The sequence below is a fragment of the Hyperoodon ampullatus genome (assembly GCF_949752795.1).
Source record: "Hyperoodon ampullatus genome assembly, chromosome: 2".
Classification (NCBI taxonomy): domain Eukaryota; kingdom Metazoa; phylum Chordata; class Mammalia; order Artiodactyla; family Ziphiidae; genus Hyperoodon; species Hyperoodon ampullatus.
In genome coordinates this window covers 108,289,302-108,314,005 of record NC_136915.1, presented here as the reverse complement: position 1 = coordinate 108,314,005, position 24,704 = coordinate 108,289,302, and the positions used below count along the sequence as shown (strand labels likewise).

The following is a 24,704-nucleotide window of genomic DNA, read 5'->3' as shown; positions in this document are numbered from 1 at the left end:
AATGCAAAAAAAAAATATATATATATATTGCTTTGGCTATTTGGGGTCTTTTGTGTTTCCACACAAATTGTGAAATTTTTTGTTCTAGTTCTATGAAAAATTACATTGGTAGTTTGATAGGGATCGCATTGAATCTGTAGATTGTTTTGGGTAGTATAGTCATTTTCACAATGTTGTTTCTTCCAATCCAAGAACATGGTATATCTCTCCATCTGTTTGTATCATCTTTAATTTCTTTCATCAGTGTCTTACAGTTTTCTGTATACAGGTCTTTTGTCTCCTTAGGTAGGTTTATTCCTAGGTATTTTATTCTTTTTGTTGCAGTGGTAAATGGGAGTGTTTCCTTAATTTCTCTTTCAGATTTTTCATCATTAATGTATAGGAATGCAAGAGATTTCTGTGCATTAATTTTGTATCCTGCTACTTTACCAGATTCATTGATTAGCTCTAGAGTCATGTACCACAATGTTCATTGCAGCTCTGTTTACAATAGCCAGGATAGGGAAGCAACCTAAGTGTCCATCAACAGATGAATGGATAAAGAAGATGTGGCACATATATACAATGGAATATTACTCAGCCATAAAAAGAAATGAAATTGAGTTATTTGTAGTGAGGTGGATGGACCTAGAGACTGTCATATAGAGTGAAATAAGTCAGAAAGAGAAAAATAAATACTGTATGCTAACACATATATATGGAATCTAAAAAAAAAAAAAAAAAAAGGTCCTGAAGAACCTAGGGGCAGGACAGGAATAAAGACACAGACGTAGAGAATGGACTTGAGGACACAGGGAGGGGGAAGGGTAAGCTGGGACGAAGTGAGAGAGTGGCATGGACTTATATATACTACCAAATGTAGAATAGCTAGCTAGTGGGAAGCAGCTGCATAGCACAGGGAGATCAGCTTGGAGCTTTGTGACCACCTAGAGGGGTGGGATAGGGAGGGTGGGAGGGAGATGCAAGAGGGAGGAGATATGGGGATATATGTATATGTATATAGCTGATTCACTTTGTTATAAAACAGAATCTAACACACCATTGTAAAGCAATTATACCCCAATAAAGATGTTAAAAAAAAGGGGGGCAAAGGACTTGAATAGACATTTCTCTAAAGAAGATATACAGATGGCCCATAAGCACGTGAAACAATGTTCAGCATCACTAGTCATCAGGACAATGTAAACCCAAACCACTTCACACCCATTAGGATGGCTATTATTAAACAAACAAACAAACAAACAGAAAATAACAAGTGTTGGCAAGGATGCAAAGAAATTGGAAGTCTTGTACATTCCTGGTGGGAATGCAAAATGGTATAGCCACTGTGGAAAACTGTGTGGCAATTCCTCAAAAAAATCAAGCTTAGAATTACCATATGATCCAGCAATTCTACTTCTGTAAGTTAATGAAGTTGCCTTACATTAAAGATTAATTAAAGAAAAAAAAGTTAAAGCAGGGACTCAAACAGATATTTGTATACCCACGTTTATAGCAGCAGTATTCACAATAGCCAAAAGATGGAAGTAACCCAAGTGTCCATTGACAGAGGAATGGATTTTAAAAAATGGGATATATACACACAATGGATATTACTCAGTGCTAAAAAGGAGGGAAATTCTCATACATGCTATAACACGGATGAAACTTGAAGAAATTATGCTAAGTGAAATAAGCCAGTCACAAAAGGACAAATACTATATGATAATTCCACTTATTCAAGGCACCTAGAGCAGTCAGATTCATAGAGACAGAGACTAGAATGGTGGGTGCCAGGGGCTGGAGGGAGGAGGAAACAGGGAGTTATTGTTAATGGGCACAGAGTTCCAGATTTGCAAGATGAAGAGTCCTGGAGAGGGATGGTGGTGATGGTTGAGCCACGATGATATACTTACTACCACAGAATTGTACACTTAAAAATGGTTAAAATGGTAAATTTTATGTTATTTCTTTTTTAGCACAATAAAAAGAAATAGGTGAAAAAAAAAGAGTAACTCTAATTGTGAGCTTCAGGACTTTATTCTCGGCCCTTTCGTCACTCGGAGAGAACCAAAACAAACAATGTCAGAACAATTTTCTAAGGACTTTAAGATTCTGGAATAATGGATTAAAATTAATATTGAAATTAAGGAGGAATAACTGTAAAATTCTGAATGCAGAATATAAATAAGCAAAATTTATATAGTATTAGGGCAATGACTTATTTTACATGAAAAAGATCTTGGCGTTTCCATTTCCTAAAATTCCAAAGTAACCCCACAGCAGAAATATATATTTTTTAAAGATAACTTTCCCCTATTAGTAGAACCGTGTTCAGATAAAAGGAAGTAACAGTCTCACTGTGCTCAGTGCTGATCAGACAAGACTGGGGCACCACTCTCTTCAGTTCTAGGTATTGTACTTTCAAGGAGTTTATAAGCTGTAATAAAGCTGTGAGAACTGTTAGGGAACTCAAAACCAGATCTCATGGTTCTTGATTGCTGAATAAGGGGATTTAGCCTAGGAAAAAGAAAATTAAGAGGGACAGAATAATTATTTTCAACTATCTGAAAGGCTGGCCTGTGAAATAAGGACTGTCTTTATGCTGTATTTACTCTTAAGAGCAGAATTGGGATAGACAGAAAGCTAAAAGAAGCCTGATTCTTTGTGTGGCAGAATTTTCTAAATATTAGAACTGATGACATTCAGTAGAATGGCCTCCCGGTACTGGGTGGCCACTTGTCTGGAACGCTGTAGGGCAGTAGGTGGGTCCTTTCCGACACCATGATTCTAGCTTCCTTTCATTTTCTCAGTCTTGGCATTGTTTGACTCCTCCTTCTTCTTTCCCCCAGTATCTAAGGACGTCTTAAGGGCTCTCCCTTCACAGCCCTCTTGGCTTTACCCTTTACTCTTCACTGCCATTGCCAGCAGCCTTACTTCCTCATCCCTGGATGACTTGTGCGTGCTGCCAGTCAGCTCTTCCAGCTTTGGGGCTGCTTGCTTCAATCCATTCTGCATGCCCCTGCCAGACTCATTTTATAAAATATTTAGCATGTAATTCCCCTGATCAAGACCAAAGAGTGGTTTCCCACTGCCTCCCACATCAAAATGAAATTTCTTTTCTTGCCTTTCGGGGCCATTCTTCTTTCCCTGTCTTTTCCATCTCACATTCTATTACTCAAATGATCTAGTTTGGTTAAGCTGTTCGCTTCAATGTCAACTAGCCTGATTGTCTTCACCGGTTCATTCCCACTCCATTCCCTCATGTGTGCTGTCCTTCTGTGTATCCCCCACCCCCCGCTTTATTATAGAGACCACCTCATGTACCACAACCATACAAAATCTTTCCTGGCCACCCAAACTCACACTGATCCTTCCTTTCTTTCATTCACTGAATAAATATTTACTGATTGCTCTTAGAATGCAGGTACTATGCTAGATGCTCGTGAACAACTGAGGAGCAAGAAAAATCCAGTTCCTGACTTCATGGAGTGGGTGAGATAGAATAAACAATTGCTATAGAGGACACAAATAGGAATGTTGTGCTACAAAATGATGATGTGTATACGTGTGTGTGTGTGTGTGCGTGCGCGCGCTGAGGATGGGTGGATATTTTGATGGGGTAATCAGAAAAGGCCTTTCTGAGGAGGTAACAATTAAGCTGAGACCTGAAGGATGTGAAGGTGCCAGCCATTGGGAAAGGCCAGAGTCGAGAGCATGCCAGTGCAAGAAACCAGTGTGTGTAAGAGTCCTGAGGCAGGAAGAGCTTGGCATGTTGGAGGTACTGGAGTTATAATGGTTTGGCTGGAGCATAGTGAGTGAGGGGAGAAGGGCATGAGGTGAAACTGGAGAATGCCTGGGGCCTGGTAGGCCCTGTTTAAAGATCTTGGATTTTGTATGAATTATACTAGAAAGTCATTAAAGGGTTTTAAGGAATGAATTGATGTAAATGACTTATAGTTTTTAAGATAACTCTGGCTACTATGTGGAGAATAGACTGACGGAGAGCAAGAGTGGAAGTAGAAGTTAAGAAATGAATGTAATAGATGAGGTGAAAGATGGTAACTTCAACTAGAGCAATGGAGAGAAGTAGATAGATTTAAGATATGTTCTGGAAATAGACGTAAGAGGATTTGCTTATGGTTTTACGTGAAGAGTAAAGAATTAAAAATGACTCCCGTGTATCTGACATGATAACTAGGTAGATGGACATGTATCATTTACTGGGATGGGGAAATGGGGTATGGAGATTAGACTTGGGGGAAATTCAGAAGTTAAAATTGGGACTTAAGTTTGAGGTGCCAGCGAGACACTCGCAAGGCAGTGTCAAAGGTGCCAGTTGACTATGTCTAGAACTCCTATGGATAGGCTGAGAGGGAGATAGAAATTCTAGACTTACGATCATACAGATGGTATTTAGTGATTTGTGACTGGATGAATTAGAACAGTAAGCAGGTCTAGGGCCAATCCCAGGGCATGTTTGTATGCTGATGGGAATGACCTAAAGGCAAGGGAGAGATGATCACAAGATCAGTAACTACATTCTATATGGCCCTAGTCTGTCTTTATTGGCTAATTTAGTAATTATTTCAATATGGACTATGAATATGGAATATGGTGATGCTGAGAATAGAATGTAGTTCTATTTTACAGCCATTGCTAGTATATATCTCTTCAATTAGATGTAGGCTCCTTGTAGGCAGTTGTTGTACTTTCCTTTTACTCCACTGTGCCCAGCACAGTGCAGGATATAAGATAAATGCCCAGTTTCTTATAAGGCCCTTGCTGAAACCATGGATTCTTTTATATAATGTTAAAGACCATTTCTTTCCTGGGCCAAGTGATGCCTAGTTCATACTTTGTATGGATGTGATCCTTGTATTTCCTTATTGGTATTATTACATTTTTAAATAATAATGATTATATTTTAAAGGCCTTGCAGACACTAAGTATAATAAGAATGAAGAGGACTGTAGGAATTCTCTAGCTTCATTGACAAGGAAAAGACAAACTAATCTTTACAACAGTGTATTGACATTTCAAAACTAGCATTTAATTACATACTGTAGTATATTAAAAGTACATAAACATTTGTATAAATAAATCTGTGTGTGTGTATAAAATTTTTTAATAGCTCATCTACTGACAGCTGTAACAGAGAACTTCACCGAAGCCTGGAAGAACTTTTGCAGTTTGGAGAACAAAATAAATCACAGTAATCCATGATTCCCTGTAACCAAATACACTTTGAGTGAAGGCAATGGTGATGACTCAGTGTCTAGCAAGGTGCTGGGCCCGGCTGGACTGCATTTGATGCTGGGAACTGAGCCGCCAGAGGCCAGCGCTCCAGAGATCTTAAAGCCCAGCCGAAAGCACATGCTTAGATCAGACTGATTCATGGGGAAGGGCGAGAGTCTCCAGGAAAAGAAACTCTCTGCGGAGCTGTGGGCTTTCTATGTGGGAAGCGGGGAAAATGAAAGCTCCTGAAAGCTTGGCAAAGACTGAGAAATAAACACAGGCTCCCAGGAGTCTTCAACGGAAGAAACTTAGGCTGTGACAAAAAAAAAAAAAAAAAAAAAAAAATTGAAAAGTTAAATCCACCCTCACCACTAATTAACTGGACACTGAATACCACTGAGATTTCTAAGTCCTTTTTGCCTTTGACCCTAGCTCCAGCCACAGGAGAAAGAAAGAGGGAGTCTAGCACAGAGCTGTGGGCAGGTTGTACAGTATGAAGAACCAAACTTCCTGGAGTCACACATCAAACCAGTCCAGTCCTGTCCCTCTCTCCCCGCCATGGGGAAGACCTGCACTTTCCTAAGGCTGGGTTTTTTGTTTTTTTTTTTTAAACCTGTTCTTTGGAACCCCGGGGTCCCTCATAATTGCTTCAGGCTCTGAGGGGGGATTTTGCAAGGGAAGCCTGAGTTCTTGTATGTTTGGTGAAATAACTGAACTTTTCCATGCTTTAAATACATGTGAGGAACTCATTTCTGAACCTTCTCTTTATCTTCTTTCTGTGATCATATACTCACCTTCTTCCTCTGGCAGTATTGGTTGCCAAGCACAACTAAGCACTGAGCCAGAAAGTTAACAGTTGAAGTGTGGTTACCTGTAGGCAGAAAACAGATCGGGTCTGTTACAGTAACCCAGATAAGGAGCCATGTTTGAGAGAGAGAGAGAGAGAGAGAGAGAGAGGAGAGAGAGAGAGAGAGAGAGAGAGAGAGAGAGAGAGAGGCTTTTTTTATTTACACAATCCTCATAGCATACCTTCTTTTTAATCTAGTTTATGATTTAACTCCCTCCAATATAAAATATTGGGCCAGAAACCGGCTTCTGGGCTCTATAAACTGTTTGCTTTAAATGTGTCATTAAAATTTTACCACCAAATTAAGATTCCTTCACTTTTCTTAAATATAAATTTGTGATTTTGAAAAACATGACCACTCTGGGTTAGAGAAAAGAAAGTGGCAGTAGGCTCAACTTATTTAAGCAGCAGAAGAAATATGATGCAATTTGATGTTTTTTAAAGCAAAAGAGGTGAGTCTGTGAGTTTAAAGATTTCGTAGAATAAGCACGTTTTTGCATGTGATCTTCCTGTGGTTCTCTCACCCCTCCCCCAGCCTATCCTCCACACCCCAGGGCAGTAATCTTTCTGCAGAGCCAATCTCATCACCAGATTCCCGTGCTTAAAACTTGGAAGTTCAAATCCTCAGTGGGCTACCCCAGGTTCTCCCGTGGCCTGTTCTCTTTCTGGGCTAATTTCTTCTCTCCACCCCCTTTGAAGAGCCCAGCCGGCTGCAACAAGCAGGCCTTTGCTGCCCCCACTTCCTGTTTAAAAGCCTACCACCACCCTCCACCAGGAAGTGCTCCCTCCTTCAAGAGGAAACTCAAAACCACCTTTCGTGGAGTCGTCACCGTACCTTCTTCTCTGGCCCGTGGCACTCTGTCCGCACCTTCACTATGGCAATGATCATAGTGCACGGAATGGTCAATTCACACACGCACTTCCCGGTCCCAGCCTTAGCACAGTTCTTGACACACACTAGGCACTCTCTAAATGGTTGCTGGTTGCTGAATAAATGAGTCTTTGGGTTAAATACAGCTTTCCTCTCAGCACTTTAAAAGTAGTCAGAAAAGGAAAAGGAAGTGACTAAAGTGTAGACAGTTTAAACGGAACACAGTACCCACCCTGTCTAGGGTACTCCCGGCCACTGGGAAGGAGAAAGCAAGAATAAAGATAGAGACCAGGATCCCAGCTCTGCTGTGGAGCTGCCGGAATTTTTCACAACAGGCAGGACTGGCTACTTCATCTGTGGGACTCAGTACAAAATGGAAACATGGAGCCCCTGTTCAAAGGTTATTAAGAATTTCAACATGTGACAGCAGAGCATTAAACCAAGCCGGGCCTTGTGCAGCTGCACAGGTCGCATGGCCAGGAAGCTGCCCTGATGACAGAAGTTGCATCACGATCACAATATCAAGAAGTACAGGAGAGCAGGGAGGCTGGGAGAAATTTTGGAGCATAGCTTTAAAATATGTAAAATTGTTTTAAAACTTATTTTCTCTTGCCCCAACCCCTCATAAGGCCCCTTCAGTTATGTTTGCTTGTTTTCATTTATAAGTGCAGATCCTTTAAAAAAAGTAATTTTATTTCACATTGTTTTAGGGAAAATACCACATACGCTTCATTAGTCCTTAAGAAATAATGCTATGATCCACACCTCACCACTTACCCCAGAAATGAAGTTACACATCATTATTGTATCTCCTTCATTTAATCCCAAAATTTTGGCAGGGGCAGGAGTGGGAGAGACTGCCTTGGCTTTCACGGGATTATGTTAACATGAAACATCTTTAACACCCCTTCGCTGATTTTTTAAAAAATCTTGCATCATTAGTTCTCCATGCAAAAGCATCCAACCTCTCAAATGTGATTTTATTTCATAGCAAGAGTGGCAAATTAGAAATTGTTACATTTAAACCCCAAATGAACTTAGTTTATCAGATGTCATCATGATGAAATGTATATGCTGATAATGTAAATGAGGATTTATGAAGGGGTCTTTTCAAAACCCAGCTCCTTTGAAATGGGTAAGTTGGTCTGCACTGCTGCAAGTTCTCCAGCAGGGGGCAGCGCGGAGTGCCACATTCCCCAGCCTCTCCCAGCAAGGGTCCACAAGACTCCTGCCTGCCCTTGGCTCCCTCCTTGGGACAGATGCAAAGGGACCACGCAGCATTAGTGACCACAGCACTGTGAGATGCAGCAGGAAGTGGGGCTGCCCACGAAGCCAGACCAGTGGACAAACGCCAGGTCCCAGCCTTCCTTTCAGGGCTCTCATCTCACGCTCCCCATGCCTAGCTGTTTCCCTGTTCTCTTCTATTACTTCAAAGCCAGAGAACCTAGGAACAGGGCTAAATTCATGAAACAAAATGCTCGTTGTACTCTAATTTCTCCACAAGGTAAAATTTTCACCGCCCAGGACCCTCTGTAAAGATCTGATTGTATCAGAATTCTTAAACCAGTGAGCCCAGTTTTCTCAACTGCAAATGAGATGATTAGGACCTACTTCCTAGGGCCCCTCAAGAATTTGCAAGGGAACGCAAGTAGAGTGGAGGTGACTGGTAGAGGAGGTGCTCAAATTAAATCTCACTTTTGTGGTCTGGGGCTCTTGTGTTACTGAGAAGATAGTGCTGCTGAAGGTGGAAGAGAAAATGACTCTCAGAACACTCTCGGGGAGAGAGAGAAACATTCACAGGTAAAACTCACTGTGGAACACCAGCAGAGCCCAATCTGTACAAGCCTGTCTGCAGACGATTCTGCACCTGCTGCTCCTCGCTTAGATTCTCTCACCTGAGAACAAACACGCACACGGACACCCACTTGCTTAGCTAAAGACGCCTACAACTCAAATACACACACCAGAACAAACCTAACTGCACAGAAACACAAACAGCTGGTTCCTTAGAGGCGTACATTGCGGGACACACGCTGACGTGCTGAAGGTGTGTGCGTGGAAGTGAACTGTGTAGACTGAGCAGGGCCTGCAGAGGGGACGCGGACAGGCAGTGAGGTGGGGAAGCAGAACGGACAACAGAGACCCACAATTGCGGGTGCAGTAAGAATACTTCAACTTGACAAGCTCCAGGGACATTTCATGGCTTTTCAAATGACTAAAAATATACCTTTGGCCTCTTAATTACTTCACACCATTACATTGGCTCTCACAAAAATTCCCAGTAAAGACCATGACTTGCCTCTAGAGGTGGGGCATGGGGACCAGGGCTGCTCTTCTGCCTATAGCTAGGATTTCCTGATTGGGACAGAAACAGCACAGGATCAGTCTACACAAGTAGTTACTCCTCAACAGCAAGCAATACGCTTCATCTGCAAAAGCGCTTTTATGTACTTCCCCTAACCTTCACCCAGATCAACTCGGATACAAAGCTACTATGCTTCTGGGTCACATGGCAATAAGCCCAATACTGAACAAACAGGAATCCAAATGGACAAAAAAGGCAATTCAATTTTGTAAGAAACAATATATTTTATTTTTCTGACACCACAGCTCTGGTGAGTGGTTTTGTACCAAATTTAATGGAGGTTACACAGAACGTTTGACGCATGGGACGGGGAGGAAAGGGAAGGAAACACAAAATTAAAAACAAAAACAAAATCTTGGATAGCTTTTAGCATCTGTTCCACTCCCACATTAATAAAATTCACTTGGGAATTCCTAATAAAAGGAGAACAGAAAACAAGGTGGGCAGGGAAGGGTAGGTTGGGGAAGAAAAGACGAAGGGCAAAGAAGACCATCGAGCATCCCAAAGACAGACCTTTGCCTCCCAGAGCCGGGACAACACTCGGCATGGAAGGCGAGGCTTCGTTAGATTTATTTCCCCCAAATAACATCGTGTATTGCAGCTGCCAAAGGGAAAAAGAGAGGAGGGAAGCAGGGGGTCACCAGTGGGGGACACAACAGGAGGAAACTCACTTAACCAAGAAGATAGGGAAGGAGAGAGGAGGGAAAACAAGAGAAAAATGTGAAGGTGGGTCTTCAGATTGGGAGAGACAGACAGTGCTGAAGAGCACTTGAACTGAAAAACAAATGTCCTAAAGCATCATTATTTTTAAAAAGAAAAATCTCCCCCCTCCCCCCACCCCTCGCTGAACTTAGTTCCTCTTTTTGTGCTTTTCATTAATACTCTGCTCTGAGGTCGTAGTTTGGTTTTTCTATACACTGGAGTTGAAAGAAAATAGTCCAAAGGTCTGAAGATGGATTCTCCACCTAAAGTAAACAGCCCAGCATTCCTGTTCTCTTGTCCCAAAGACTAAAGTCTCTGCTAAAATCCCTTTTACAATATAGTACAGTACACACACAAAAAATAAAGCCCAAAGCAAAAACAAAACCAGAAAAGAATCCTGGGAGAAGCCAGTCCAAAGGACGTAAACATACAGAGAATGGTGCAACACGTGACCCATGGCAATTCTCAAAGCACGGCTACAGATTCCCAAAAGTAGGTGCCATCATGGGATACCCAAGTCCACAAAAATAATTTTTAAAAAATAAATCTTAAAAAAAACACACCTGTTGATTAAATGAATAATTTGTTTTCAGATAAATCCATACATTCTCGAGTTCCCCCCTCCCCCAAAGCAGCCCTTGGGTCTCTGTTCTCCTATTGCATGACCAACAGTACTCCTGGAACTCCCTCAAAGCAGCTCTCAGGACCTGGAATCTCATCTTGACAAGGATCGGCACATCCAATCTTAGCAGCTTAAAACATCATGTTTCCTGGGTTGCCAGGTCCTTGGCTAAATCCACCCATGCCCACGTCAGCGGCCATGCCCCGGGGCCTCATCTGTGGGGGGATCATGATGTTCTGTTGGGGTCCCATCATGCCCTGCATGGACATCATCATGCCTGGAGAGCCCACAGGCCCAGGGTGGGTGTAGAGCCCGGCAGGCCCTCGATCCTTGCCAGGAATCATGCCCACGGCAGCAGCTGGATTGCTCATCAGGGTGGGCTGGCCGGGCATTGTAGATTGTGCTGGTGACATCATCCGATGGTGAGGTCCCATCATGCCTTGCTGGAGAAAGGCTGGTGGTCTCATTGGGTTGTGGCCTGGCATGGATGGAGCTGTACCAAGAGGGATGTCCGGAGTTCCCACTGGCCCTGGACCTCCCATGCCAGGTAATGCTAGTCCCATTCTGGGGGCTTGTTCGCCCATCATCCCCTGCATGTGCGAAAACCCAGGTCCAGGACCCTGGGGCTGTTTACGGCCTGGGACTTCCCCTCGAGGGAAATATTGCAGTGTCTGGCTAGGCTTCTCAGATGGAATAATGCGAGACAGATCAAACTCAGGTATGCCGGTGGCTCCAGGTCGGATGACCTCCTGTAGATCTGGGTCTGTAAACACTGAAGGCATGCTGTTCCCCAAGACAGCGAAGGAGTCAGGACCCCCTGGGCCTCCAGGCTTGCAAAGTGCTGCATCTGCTGAACTTTGGGGCAGGTTGCTGGGGCGGCCAAGGGGCCCTTCTCCTGGGAAACCCATCCCTCCTGGGAAGTTGCCCTGCCCCCCACTGGGGCCATTGTGAGGAAATGGAACCTGCTGTGGAGGAGACTGAACTGGAGGGAAGCCCTGGGGGAAACCCATCCGTCCTTGAGGTACCATCGGAGGCTCCTGGGACCCATGCCCCATGATAGGATTGTGTGACATCAAGCCAGGCCCCATCGGGACCCCATGAGGAGGTATGGTGGGTCCCATGGCATTCGGAGAGGGCATCTGATTGGAGTGAGAAAGTGGCTGGGTCATTCCCATTGGGCTGAGGGTTGGCATTGGAACCACGGGGTTTGGACCTGAAATTCGAGGATTCTGTGTATTAATGCCCATTCCTAGAAAAATAAAGATATCAAAGGAATCAACTTAACCAAAAGCAACTCAGGAAAACTATCATAAATCAAATTAACAAAAAAACTATTGTGCATCAAGTGTGCACGGTACTGTGCTGGGGAAACATACAATGCACAATCTCTGCCCTCAATAAGATTATAATACATTTTGGGGCATACAAACCCAACAGCTCTACAAGACAATATATTATTGAGTCTTAAACTGTAGGACACAAAGGTATATAGAAGACAGCTAGGAAGAAAGTCTCCTGTGTGAAAAGTTACAAGTGAATATGCAAATGAGTACAGTCTTCTTCATTGGAGACATTTAATATAGAAGAAAACAATTTGCCTGGATGACTTAGTATGGTCCTTTTTGGAGAAAGAGGACTAATCAGTCCTATGAGTCTAAGAATCAGCAATAACAACAAGGAAACCAAACAGGCCTTTTTCAATTGATACTTGGCATCACTATTTTATACTACCTTACAGAGAGAGCATTTCGAACTCTACATTATATGAAATGGTAAAGAAAAGCTAACTTTTAATGGAAAAGGAAAACACACAGGTTCTACTATGGTCTCTGGGACATTTAAATATTTGGTCTCTCCATGGAGTTAACCACTGAGAATGGTAAGGATGGTGCCTTGTGCCACCCACAGAGCATATGCCCTAACCTGCCTGATGATAAAGAGCATCCCTAACAATCAGAATGGAACTGGAACCAGAAACCCATGGCTCAAAAGTCATGGTCTCTTTACCGACCACCTTCACCATCCCAGATCATGTCCTACTAGTGAGATTTGGGGAGACGGGAGGTGTAGGAGTGAAGGAGAACAGAATGAGTAGGGAAGGGAGGAATTTTATTCTCTCTCTAGTCCTAAAGAAAGTGATTCTCTAGGAAATAGGGGCTTTCCATTGTCTGAAATCCTGTGGCTGCTTGTGGTTTGAGGCTGCCCTTCCAGGAAAATATCTGAGGACTAAAGACATTCCGATCAGCATGTTAAAAAGCTACCGCTCTCAGTTTTGTGCCAGGAGGACCTCCCCAACCTCCACCAAAAAAAAAAAGCATCTAGGTACACAGAAGCATCAAAACTTCCATAAGAAAATGACAAGAACTATAAAGAAACCTGCTTTCTTATCAACAAAGACTGAATTAAGCTAATAAAAAATACTGTGATCATTTTCTTCCTCTAGGCAAGACACTTTAGTTTTACTGAAACTAACTCAGATGGTATACTTTTTCAACTTGGTGAACGTCCAGCCATCAAGAAAAGACTTCAAGAAGTTTTTCTTTTGTCCAGAGCTAGCTCCATATCCTATCTTCCTGATTTCTTACCTGGCATATTATTCATTGATGGCAAGTTGGGAGAACGAGCTGGAGGGGAGTCGTCATCTGAGCTGGCCACGGTCTTGATGGCATCGTGGTATAACGGGGTAGAACTGGGCATTGCAAACTTGGACATTCGAGACATCATAATAGACAGTGGGTTCTGGGAAAGGGTCGGCTCTGGAGGCATGGTGTAAGGTGTACTAGAGGGAAGACTTCCCGGGATACTCACAGAGGCAGACTGGCTGGCTGTAGGAGGTGGGGGCCCACCTAGGAGAAGAAAGCAAGATAAAACAAAAAAGGGCAGGGAATTAGATTTCTCTTGAAAGCTACTGGGCCTATCGTTATGAACTAGCAGGGCCAGGAATGAGACAGATGAACAGGACAGTGTTATTAGACCCAGGACATGAATCATCAGTCTCTAGTCAAGCTCCATGTGTGTGCAGAGGGAGACTACAGTGTGAGATGGAGGTGACAGCTCAGCAGATGGGAAGACAAACGCACCAAGAATGCGTAAGAAATATTAGTTCAAACTTGGGAAAACCATGGGTCACAGGCAACTCTTATGGATCTTTTCCCCTTGCCAATCACAATTTAGAATTCGACTCAGGCATTAGTATGCTAGAAAGCCAGATTAGCAATCCCACCCCAGGTACTAACCGAATCGCCCTACACATGCTCTTGATTGATTTTCTGCCACCAAGATGTCTGAACTGAAAAGGTCTGAGGGGGCAACTCCACTGTACTGCTTTTGTGAACTGCTACCCAACGGAGAGACACACTTTAGCTTGGTAGGATAAATCTCCTATCTTATTCTGATTCTAGTCTTTCTCAAGTGGAGACAGCACAGACCTAGTATTTATACCTCAGTGCTCATCTTCCACTGACCACCTCTGGTCCCGTTCACAAAACCACCATCATCAGTGAGAGCTTCTCCTAGGAAGAAAATACTAATAAATTGTAGCTGATCTGTGAGAACAGCAGTTTACCAAGGAGAATGTTTCGGTAACAGTTTCTATGGTCAACACATATTTACGAGAACCACTCAAGTCTCTCAGCAGCCTCCCCTCCTTGCTTGGGATGATACTCAGACTCTCTTGACATGATGAAGGCAGGCCTTTGAAGTGGGTGGATCTAGTATTTAAAGCCACACTTACCCACTGTTGAGACATTCTATTCCACCACCGTGAGTTCACTGTGCAAATGTCAATCATTCAGTGAAATGACACACATTTCCCATTTTCCTCCTAGTCCTGAGAAACATATTCTGCACTAAGTGCATAACCCCATGGAAGTACCGATTATGCACTCTGCCACAAATACGTCCATCCTGGCAAAAGCCCCCTCCTTTGGTTGCATAATCAGGTTAAGACACCAGTTTTCTTCAAGTACGTAAATCAGGCTTTTGCAATCTCTGGCTTTAAGGTGCAACTGTGAGGATGAAAGCATACTGACCTGACTCTACACTTCCCAGCATGGCTGGGGAGGCCATGGTGAGGGGTGCTTTATGGTTTGGAGGGATCCCGGGACTCTGAAGGGGAGGTTTTGGAGAGGAGGTCCATCCAGGTGACGGGGCGGGAAGTGATGGAGACTTGAGGTGAACAGGCGAAGCAGCAGCAGACCCCAAGACAGGGGGGGACTTAATGGAAGCAGCAGCAGCTGGACCCGCCAGCATGCCTGCCAGCTGCGATGGAGTCTGGGGGGACTTGAGGTTCCCCGAGGGCGAGCCCAGCATTGGCGACTGGACTTGGCGCATCGTGGGAGATTTCAGAGGGTTAATGCCTGGGGAATGCACCTGGCTGCCTGCCACAGAGAGATCCACGGGCTTCCGCCCCAGGCCGCGCTGAACGGGAGGAGCGGTGTTGAGGCTAGTCGGGTTACTAGAAGGGTTGAGAGGTAGTGGTGGCATATGACTGAGCCGGCTGTTAGTCCTTTGGTCGGGCCCAATTGGTTCTCTGAGATTCCGCAAGCCACTGTTGCTGCCTGGACCCTGAGACATGGGGAGGAACGGCCTGGGGCCCATGCCATACTCTTGCTGAGGGTGCTCGCCAAAGGGCAGGGGCACCATCTTCTGCTGAGCAGGCAGCATGTCTGCACCGCCGGCGCGGAGTTTCATCATCTCCTCGGGCCCCGCCCCAGCCTCTCTCATCTTCTGAGGTATCATCTGAGAGTTGGATCCCATGTTGACATTTAGACTGACATCTCCCTTCATCCCACTAGGAACCATCCCAAACTCGAGTTCCCGACCGGGGCCCATCTGTGGGGGCATTCCTTTTGGAAAGTCACCCCTAGAAGGGCTCAGCGGGCCCTCCACTGGTATTCGAGGGAAGATGGGATTATTCCCTGGCTCCATGTGTCGCTGGGAGCCAGGGATCATCCTGTTCATCTCCATGCCGGGCCTGATGCCTTCCATGCTCATCCCCGGGGGCAGACCTAGCTGTTTCTCTGCCAGCTGCTGTTGAAACAACTCTTCAGACAATCCTTGGGGGTTTGGGAAACGTTCCCCTCGGCCAGGACCACTGAAGACGCCCTGGCCAGGCGGGAAGTTTCGACTGTCTGGGATTTTTGGCACATCATCTGGCCAGCTGACTCCAGAAAGACCTGGTCTAGATGCTGGGTTGGGGACATTAGGCCCCTCCATTTCAGAGTTCATCATTCCTGCAAATCCAGGGAGGCGCATCTGGCTCCCTGGCATGTTGGGGTGGGGAGCCATGGCCCTCGGGGGCAGAGAATGGGGCATGCTGATCCCGTCAGCAAAGGGCTCTGCACCCCCAGGCCCCCAGGCCTCACTGGGGGTCATCTGGTACGGAGGGGGAGGCCCTCGGACGACTCCCCGCGGCCCGTGCTGATGGACCATCATGTCCTGGAGGGAGCACTGCTGCACGACCACTTGCTCCTGCTTTCTCCTCTTCTCCTCATAGAACTCCTGCTGCAGTTTCAGCCACGCTATCTGCTCAGGGGTCATGTGATCCAGGTGGTCGGGTCCAATGGGCCCAGACTGCGAGTTCATGGAAGGTGGAACCATTTCATCCGGAGAAAAGGGCACATCTCTGTGTCCCTGAGGGCCAAATGGAGCCCCCACGTCTGTCCGGGGCCCAGGTCCCTTACCTAGGCTTTGGGATTGAGCCATCATGGCCTGTATTGGCCCTTCTGTTTTTTTCTGAGGTCCATCTAACACCCCAGCATTCTGCTGGGGTCCCCCACTCTGCCCTCCCGGGAATTCTTTCTCATCAGGGAAAAGCATGCGCTGGATATCTCTGAGCGTTTGTAAGGAGCGCTCCCGGTGCTCCAGCTGCTCCTGAGATAGTCCGTCGGGGTTCTCTCCCAGTTGGGGGGGCTCTCCACTGGACACCGGTGGAGGCGGGGGGGCTTTGGGATCTGCTGAAGAGCTACTGCTCCCCTGGGAAATGGGAGTCACTGCTCGGTTGTTGGGCGTTGAGTTTGGCCCAGTACCGTCTGGCGGCAGTGGAGTGGAGCTGGCAGGGCTGCCTACAGAAGGAATCAGTTTGTTTTCTACCCCAGGACTATCCTGGTCCAGGGGACGCGGGGGGGCGGCAGGCTTGGGTGCTGGTGCCGGAATGGGTGGAGTTGGCTGCAGTCTGGTGTTCTGGGAGGAAGTCTGGTCCTGGTTGGCTGGAGTGGGGGGCTGTTGTGGGAGAGGTTTCGGATCATTCCGAAGGGCAGATATCTGTGTGTTCTGAAGATAAACGAGATTTTAAAAATCATTGGTGAACTGAATAGAAGGGCAATGAAAAGAGCAAGATGTTATAAAGGACTTGTCCCAGCCACATAAATCTACACTGACACTTGCTGTAGAAACTGCTCATGTACAACCCCACTCTGGACATGCAGACATTTTGATTTCTTTCTCACACTTTGCTGTCAAACGGCATCCTCTTTCCCTTGCTGAATAACTTTAAAGCGTGCCAAGGGAAAGCCACACTGCCAAAGTGAATACATTTGAGTATCTATTTCGAGGAACAGGTTTGATATCACATGTCTACTATGTGTTTCTGATTCAGGGAGAGATTAGTTTCTTGGTATGTGGGAGGCTGTACCTAACACCTTTTTCTTTCCCCGAAAGTATAACTGGGTATGTAGACTTCTCATTGTCAATCAAAAAGTCTAATGTTTTCAACTGAAAGAGGAAGTCGTTGTCACCTCCAGCTCTGCACTCTGCCCGTCAGAGGCGGGAGGTACGGCCGCTCCACTTCAGTGTTTCCCCTGGCACGGTGACTAGTGAAGTACTCCTCTCCTTGAGTTTCCAGGGGCCTGACATCTCCGATTTCTGTTTTCAGTTTGTGATCACTGATTCCATACGAGAATTTCTACATTAACTGTAGTAAGATCATCTGTAGGCAGGAAGGGTCTGCAGAGAAATCTGAGGCTATCTAGCTTGTGGTGTCTCTTGATCTGTTCTTTCCAATAGACAGCACATGGCCCTTTCTACAGGCTGGATGATTGCCTTATTATTATTTATTAAGTACTGATGCTATACTAAGTCCTGGGTAAAGGCACGCTCACCTACAATAGGTGACACGGACACTGTCAGTGTCTGGAAGAGCGACTCGTAATGTTCTGGGTCTACACCTCGGCACTGCTGGAGGTACTGGTACTAGAGAAGGGCGGTAATGAAGAACAGACGGGCCCAGTCTAGCGACTCCATCAAGGGATCTCTCACCAGCCTCCAGTGAGCCGCGTGATCCCTTTTTGATGTTCACTTGCTCCTACCTGTTCGCTTAATCCAGCCTGTATTTCCAAACCCCTAACACTCTTACTTACATCCCCACCTACTCTCTGGAATGTTTATCAAGGTGCAGATTTGTACAGGAATCATCATGCGTATCCCTGAACACGAACAGTTCACGTTCCGTGGGTATGTATGCACATGTTCCACTTGCTGGTATTCTCCATGCATCTGTGTCTGCAGACCGAGACTGGTGGGGGTAAGACTGGCTGAACTTGGATGACTCTGGATGTTGCAGTGTCCTCTGTCTCTCTGACTCCTTAACTGGAGTGTGGAGGTCACCTTAATTTTCTCTCCAGTGCCAGTTTAAGTTTGGTTTTGTTGTTAAGGGTGGTCACTGATTTCCTACAAGGTGACCGTGACAGAAGAAACAGTTTAGTACCACCCTTTTTATTTTAGATTTGGAGCAATGGTGATTGGACTATTCCCAATTCCCTCCTTATTAACTCCTTTTCCGATTTCATTTTAGTACCAGAGAAGGTGGAGGTGAAAACTGTCTTAATGACTTAAGATCTGTCATTAAGTCAATAAAATGTCAGTCTGAGTTGCAATGTACCCTGTGCATTCCGAAACAATATAAATTATAAATAAACAAATATTTTTAAAGTATAAATTTAAAAATATATACATTTAAAATATTATATATATCCATCGTCTACCCTTGAGTAGCAGAGATGCAGAGGGACATGAAATTCTTTTCCTAGGCCTAGGAAAGCCTAAGCCTGCTATGTCACAGGGGGGGACTTCTATGTTCATATACAACAAGGACGAAATGTCATCCATTCTGTATTGAATTGTCACTTCAGTCGTTTATTGTCATTTAACTTTTCCCATGTTTAAGACTCATCCAAGTTTTAGATTTTATGCTTCCTGAACACAGGGACTGTATCTTGAACCTCTAGTGTCCCCACAGCATTTGGTGCAATGCCTTGACAATGTGAGACACAAGAAATATCTTTTGGTTCAATTTGGAACACTACATGTATTAAAACAACCATTATATGCATTTTCTAATGTAATTTATAGTAGGTGCTTAAGTTCCAGAGAGGAAACGGACTAACATTTACTATAATTTTGGAAATATCAAGCAATTAAAAGCATTCAATGGTTCTCTCACTTTGAAATAAATAAGAATCATTTTGAAAGTCACTGAGACCTTAATTATGGTATCATCAGCATGTACTCCAGTACTTTGTTGCTGCTTTTTCTCTGTTCTTCAAGTAACTCAAGAGTGTTTGCTATTTTTTAAAATCCTGCTCTGTACAGAGGGTCTGAATTCAGAATTTCCCAGAGATGGCTACATGATGGAAATCCTAAGATATCTAAATATCTCCTTTTTTATTTTGTACCTCTTCTCTCCTAGTAATTCATCAATATACCAGCATGTTAGTAGAAAAGGCCAATGCAGTGTGATATGCCTAAAACCACACAATTAGGTTAAATGCTCAGAATGTAGTTTATACCTTAAAGATTATCTCCCATTGAACCTTCATACACTGTTGGTGGGAATATAAATTGGTGTAGCCACTATGGAAAACAGTGTGGAGATTCCACAAAAAATTAAAAATATAACTAACATACAATCCAGCAATTTCAGTCCTGGGTATTTATCCAAAGAAAACAAAAACACCGATTAGAAAAGATACATGTACCCTTACGTTCACTGCAGCATTATTTACAATAGCCAAGATATGGACGCAACCTAAGTGCCCATCAATAGATGAACAGATAAAGATGTGGTACATATATACAATGGAATATTACTTAGCCATAAAAAAGAATGAAATCTTGCCGTTTTCAAAAACATGGATGGACCTAGAAGGTTTAGGCTAAGTGAAATATGTCAGACAGAGAAAGACAAATACTGTATGATTTCACCTACATGTGGAATCTAAAAAACAAAGCAAATGAACAAACATAACTAAACAGAAACAGAGTCATAGATACAGAGAACAAACAGGTAGCAGAAAGAGGAGAGGGGGTTGGGGAGAGGAGAGAAATAGGTGAGGAAAATTAAAAGGTACAATCTTTCAGTTACAAAATAAATAAGTCACGGGTATGAAATGCACAGTGTGGGGAATACAGTCAGTGATTATGTAATATCTTTGTATGGTGATAAGACAGTAACTAGACTTATCATGGTGATCATTTTGAAATGTATAGAAATATCAAATCACTATGTGTATACCACAAACATAGTGTTGTAGGTCAATGACCACAAAAAAACAAACAAACTCATAGAAAAAGAGATCTGATTTGTGGTTACCAGAAGTGGGAGGGCTGGGGGAGGGAGAACTGGAGGAGGGTAGTCAAAAGGCACAAACTTCCAGTTATAGAATAAATAAGTACTAAGAATGTAATGTACAACATGATAAATATAATGAATGCTGCCATATGTTCTATATAAAAGTTGTTAAGAAAGTACATCCTAAGAGTTCTCACCACAAGGAAAAAATATATTTTTTTTCTATGTCTTTAATTTTGTATCTATATGAGATGATGGTAGTCATTTCGTCACATATGTAAGTTAAAGTATACAGTATACAGCACAGTAGGCTGTACACTTTTAACTTATATGGTGCTGTCGGTCAGTTGTATCTCAATAAAACTGGGAGAAGAAAAAAAAGACTATCTCCCTATCAGTGAAATTCACCATCTCCCACCTTTACGGTCACTGCAGAACCTTTAAACCATTATTCCATTTCCAAAATGACGTACCAGAGGGACTGTGCTTCTGTCTGTCTTGCTGTTAGAGATGTTCTGGATGTGGAAAGAGACAATAGTTTCAACCTGGCCCTTCAATACAGCTTCTGCAGCTCTGCAAAGACAGAAGAGATGCACACACTAGGACTTGTTCCTATTTCACTAACTGTAAATCTAAAGCACTTTAACCCGATTAAACTGGTATGAGAGGGGAAGGAGAAGTATAAAGAACCACCAGCAATGTTGAATGAGAAGAAATCAAGAGAAAAAGGTTTTCATTATTTGTCTATCATTTACCATCAAACTTCTGAAATTAAAAGATAGCCATTAGCAAATCTCAAAAGAAGTACTAAAAACCCCAGGATTTTCTCCGTCAAAGCCATCCACTCTAGTAGGTGTTTTATAGAGAATCCTAGTTCAAAATCCCAACCCAAGAAGGGTAAAACGAATTCTCACACCTAATAATAATTAAAGGCTGCCAAGACTCATTCTATATCTTAATTTTAAAAATCTTAAATGAAAAAAACTAGGGTATATTCACATTTTAAATAAATAAATAAATATCCATTGATCCATCCATCCACTAGAGACATATGTACCAAAATGTTCACAGTAGTTATCTCTGTAAATTCCTGAGATTTTTTTTTAGTTGTTTACATTTTCTAATTATTCCGAAATGGACATTACTTGTGTCATTTTAAAAAGAATACTAAGTTCAAAACAAACACACAAACAAACAAAAATTAAACGTGTACTGCAAAAAAAAAAAAAAATTAAAGGGGCTTCCCTGGTAGCGCAGTGGTTGAGAGTCTGCCTGCCGATGCAGGGGACGCGGGTTTGTGCCCCGGTGCGGGAAGATCCCACGTGCCGCGGGGCAGCTGGGCCCGTGGGCCATGGCCGCTGAGCCTGTGCGTCCGGAGCCTGTGCTCCGCAACGGGAGAGGCCACAGCAGTGAGAGGCCTGTGTACCGCAAAAAAAAAAAAAAAAAAAAAAAAAAGAATACTAAGCTGCAGAAAAGTGTATATTGTGCAATCAATCCCTTTTGTGTTTAAAAAAGTATATATATGTATACAAGCACAAAAAATTTCTGGAAGGAAAGCCAAGGAAGTATCATCAATGGTTGCCTCTGGGGAGTAGGGGTGGGGAGGTTTTATATTTTATTTTACCTCTTTCTGTAGTGTTAACTTTAAGTAATAATACAAGTGGGCAAAAAAAGGATCAATCTTCAAAGGGAATAAGAACTTAGATGCCCAAACACGCAAGCCACGCAAATAGCAAGACACAGCCATCAACTTACTTATTGGCCATCTCAGTAGAAAACACATACACCACTTTGGCGGGAGTCTTCTGAGCAGGTGTGGGCTCTGGGGCAGTAGTCTGGCCATGGGAGGGGGTGGAAGACCTGGGGACTGTAGCATTTGATGGGGTCATCGAGTGTGGCGTGTGTTGGGAATCCTGGGACTTTATGTGGTCAGCAGAATTACATTCTAAAAGAATGAAAAGAGTCATGTCATAGAAAGAATAAAACTCTTTTTTCTGCCAGCATTTACAGCATCATAATGCAAACACCTTGAGAATTTCAAGGAGGAAGTATCTTGCTAAGAGGAAACCTCTTCTATTCATAAAAACACAAATACACTTCTCCCTAAATGACATTACAAAGCACTCTTCCCCCACCTCCTTCTCTACTATGCATTCTTCAGATATTAGCATAAATGTCCCTCCTTCCTGGAAACCCCTTTTGGATCCTCCTGGACTGGCTGCCCCTGCTAGTTGAACCCAAAGCCCCCTAACTCCCCTTATTTCAGCATTTATCAAATTTTACTGTAATTGTTTAATGATCTGCTGTTTAGGTGCATTCAAACCCTTGAGGATAGCAACTTTTTCTGTTTTGCTGACCATGGCACCCCCAGCCCCCAGCATAGTGCTGGCGCTCGTAACAGGCCTCCTACAAACACCTGAAGAAGAAAGGAAAGACGGGAACGATCACCCAGGTTCTCATTTCAAATTTGGGTCGGGAAGTAACACTTCCACTGCTTGAATACTAGTTTCATGTTCTGGCCTATAGTTAAGATTTTTTATTTTATACTAGGAGGAAAAAGCCTAAAACCACAGCCATTGGTCCCATACTCTTTCTGGCTGACTCCATTTTGGTGCCTACTGTATCTCTACTACATGTAGCCACTCGTTCCTGCCAGACTGAAACTGACTGTGACAAACCTGGACTAGTGCCAGGGCTGCCTCTTGTGCCTACAACTCTGGCCAAATGGCAGCCAGAGTGCACAAAACCCAAGTCTTGAAGGATGAATTTGATGGAGAAGAGGAATGTCAGAAAGACTGCCCCAGGGTGGACCCTGGCATAGACAAACTGGAGCTACTGGCTTGACACTTAAGTACAAAGAGCATGGAGGCCAGAAACATCCACAAGAACGTGGCTACGGCCGTGGAACATCCTAAAACGCTTGCATCCTCAAGAGCAAGAAGTCAACAAGGTGGTTCCAAACTATTCTTCAGTTAGTAGGAGAACGACCAGAAATATTTCCATCTTAAACTGCGAGAACTCCTGAATCTGATGTGCCTACTCTCCCCACTTGGCTGCTATTAGGCTCTCTGGCATCCACCAATGTCAGAGGCCTTTCCTCAGGAATACCTACTTCCCTCTGAGTCTCAAATATCTTATAGACATACCTTTCATGTCAGAGTCATCGTTTGGAGTCCCAGGATCTCTCTGATCAAAGGAGTCGGCGGAAATACTTCGCTCCCTTTTCCCCTTGCCCTTGGCACCATTTCCAGCCCCATTCTTCAGCCCCATGCTCCCACCTGGGCCAGGGAGTGCTTTAGGGGTATGGCCCCCACTCTTGGAGTCACAGGGGGATGGCTGGGATTGGCTGGCTGAGCCCCCCTGTTTACCCTGATTGGAGAATTTGGAATCCAGCTGGGGGTTTCCAGATGGGGACATCACTGTAGGGGGACGGACCATCACCTCCTGCTTTGACTTAGGGCTACTAAAAGAGACAAATAACAAAGGGAGATCAGACAACGGATGCAACTGGGCCGCACAAATTAGGGAGGACTGATTTTTATCATAGGTCAAGGAGACCTGGACCACTAAGTAACCACCCCACCTTTCACCGCAGCCACTTGCTTGCTCCCTCCTCCCCTGCTCTCATCTCAGACCTCTCAACAGAGAGGAGGATCAAGCAGAGTGGCCTGCCAGGTCTTGGGAACCCTAGAGTCACATGGGGACCCATCTCTAGGGCTTCTGTCAATAAAGGACAACGGTTTCTATGTACATAGAGAAATGACTCTCACACTAAGACTAGCTCAGAGTAAACAAACAGACATCGTTAAGATCAAAATACCACCCGCCTCTCGGCTGATGACAAGGAACAGCTGTAACAAGAGACTAGCCTCCCTGCTGGAAAATACGAGTGCGAAGAAACCTGCCCATGACTGGCAGGTTAGGGAAACCCTCCAGGACACTACTCCCTGAACAAGCAGTATCACACCAGACCAGACACACTAACCACTGCCGCCAGGGGAGAAGGAAAAAATTATTTTAGGGCATCAGCTTAACTTCCATGGAACAGAGGAAAAAGCCTCACAGTGGGAGTCCAGGGACTGGTGTTTTAGTTCTAGGACCTTAGGCCTCCTCACCATTCCAGGTCTCGGTTTCCTCATTTGCCAAGTTTAGCTCACTGTACTGACTGGTCTTTAAGGTCTTTTTCTTTATGTTTTGGTGAGGAGAGGGGTGGTAAATAGGAGCGGCCAGGTAATAATGGACAAATAATAACAGAGGAAAACTCTAACCTAAACTCTAATTCACTATTCTATCACTATTTACTTATCTTTTTTTTCTTTCCCCATTCGCTTCGAATTCAACATGTTGTTCCACCAATAAGCATTCATGGTCCACTATGACATCCCCAAGGGGCAGCTGGGCCAGGCCCTAGCCCTCACCTCTGTGTGTTTCCTGATGGAGAGTTCCTCACTTTAGGGTTACTGGAATGCATTGATTGAAATCCTGAGCTTGCAGCCACAAACAGGGACGGGC

The 24,704-nt window shown here is 44.2% G+C and overlaps 2 protein-coding genes across 2 annotated transcripts in view; one reads left to right on the top strand and one right to left on the bottom strand.

Annotated features, from left to right (window-relative positions):
- Nucleotides 1-6,351, top strand: part of ACP6 (acid phosphatase 6, lysophosphatidic) — a gene marked incomplete at its 5' end in the record, with an annotated part of 37,754 nt that extends 31,403 nt beyond the window's left edge. The window contains 2 exons of the mRNA XM_079697604.1: nt 3,400-3,474; nt 5,114-6,351. Coding sequence (XP_079553730.1) covers nt 3,400-3,474; nt 5,114-5,125 — 87 coding nt within the window. The 3' untranslated portion in view covers nt 5,126-6,351. The remainder of the gene's footprint in view (nt 1-3,399; nt 3,475-5,113) is intronic.
- Nucleotides 6,352-10,755: 4,404 nt separating this feature from the next.
- On the bottom strand, nt 10,756-24,663 carry BCL9 (BCL9 transcription coactivator; the record flags this gene model as incomplete). Its single annotated transcript, XM_079696459.1, has 7 exons — nt 10,756-11,873; nt 13,210-13,470; nt 14,656-16,897; nt 20,666-20,765; nt 21,948-22,137; nt 23,339-23,655; nt 24,611-24,663. 7 exons carry the CDS (start codon nt 24,661-24,663, stop codon nt 10,756-10,758), a joined length of 4,281 nt encoding a protein of 1,426 aa, XP_079552585.1.
- Between the last annotated feature and the right edge of the window lie 41 nt (nt 24,664-24,704).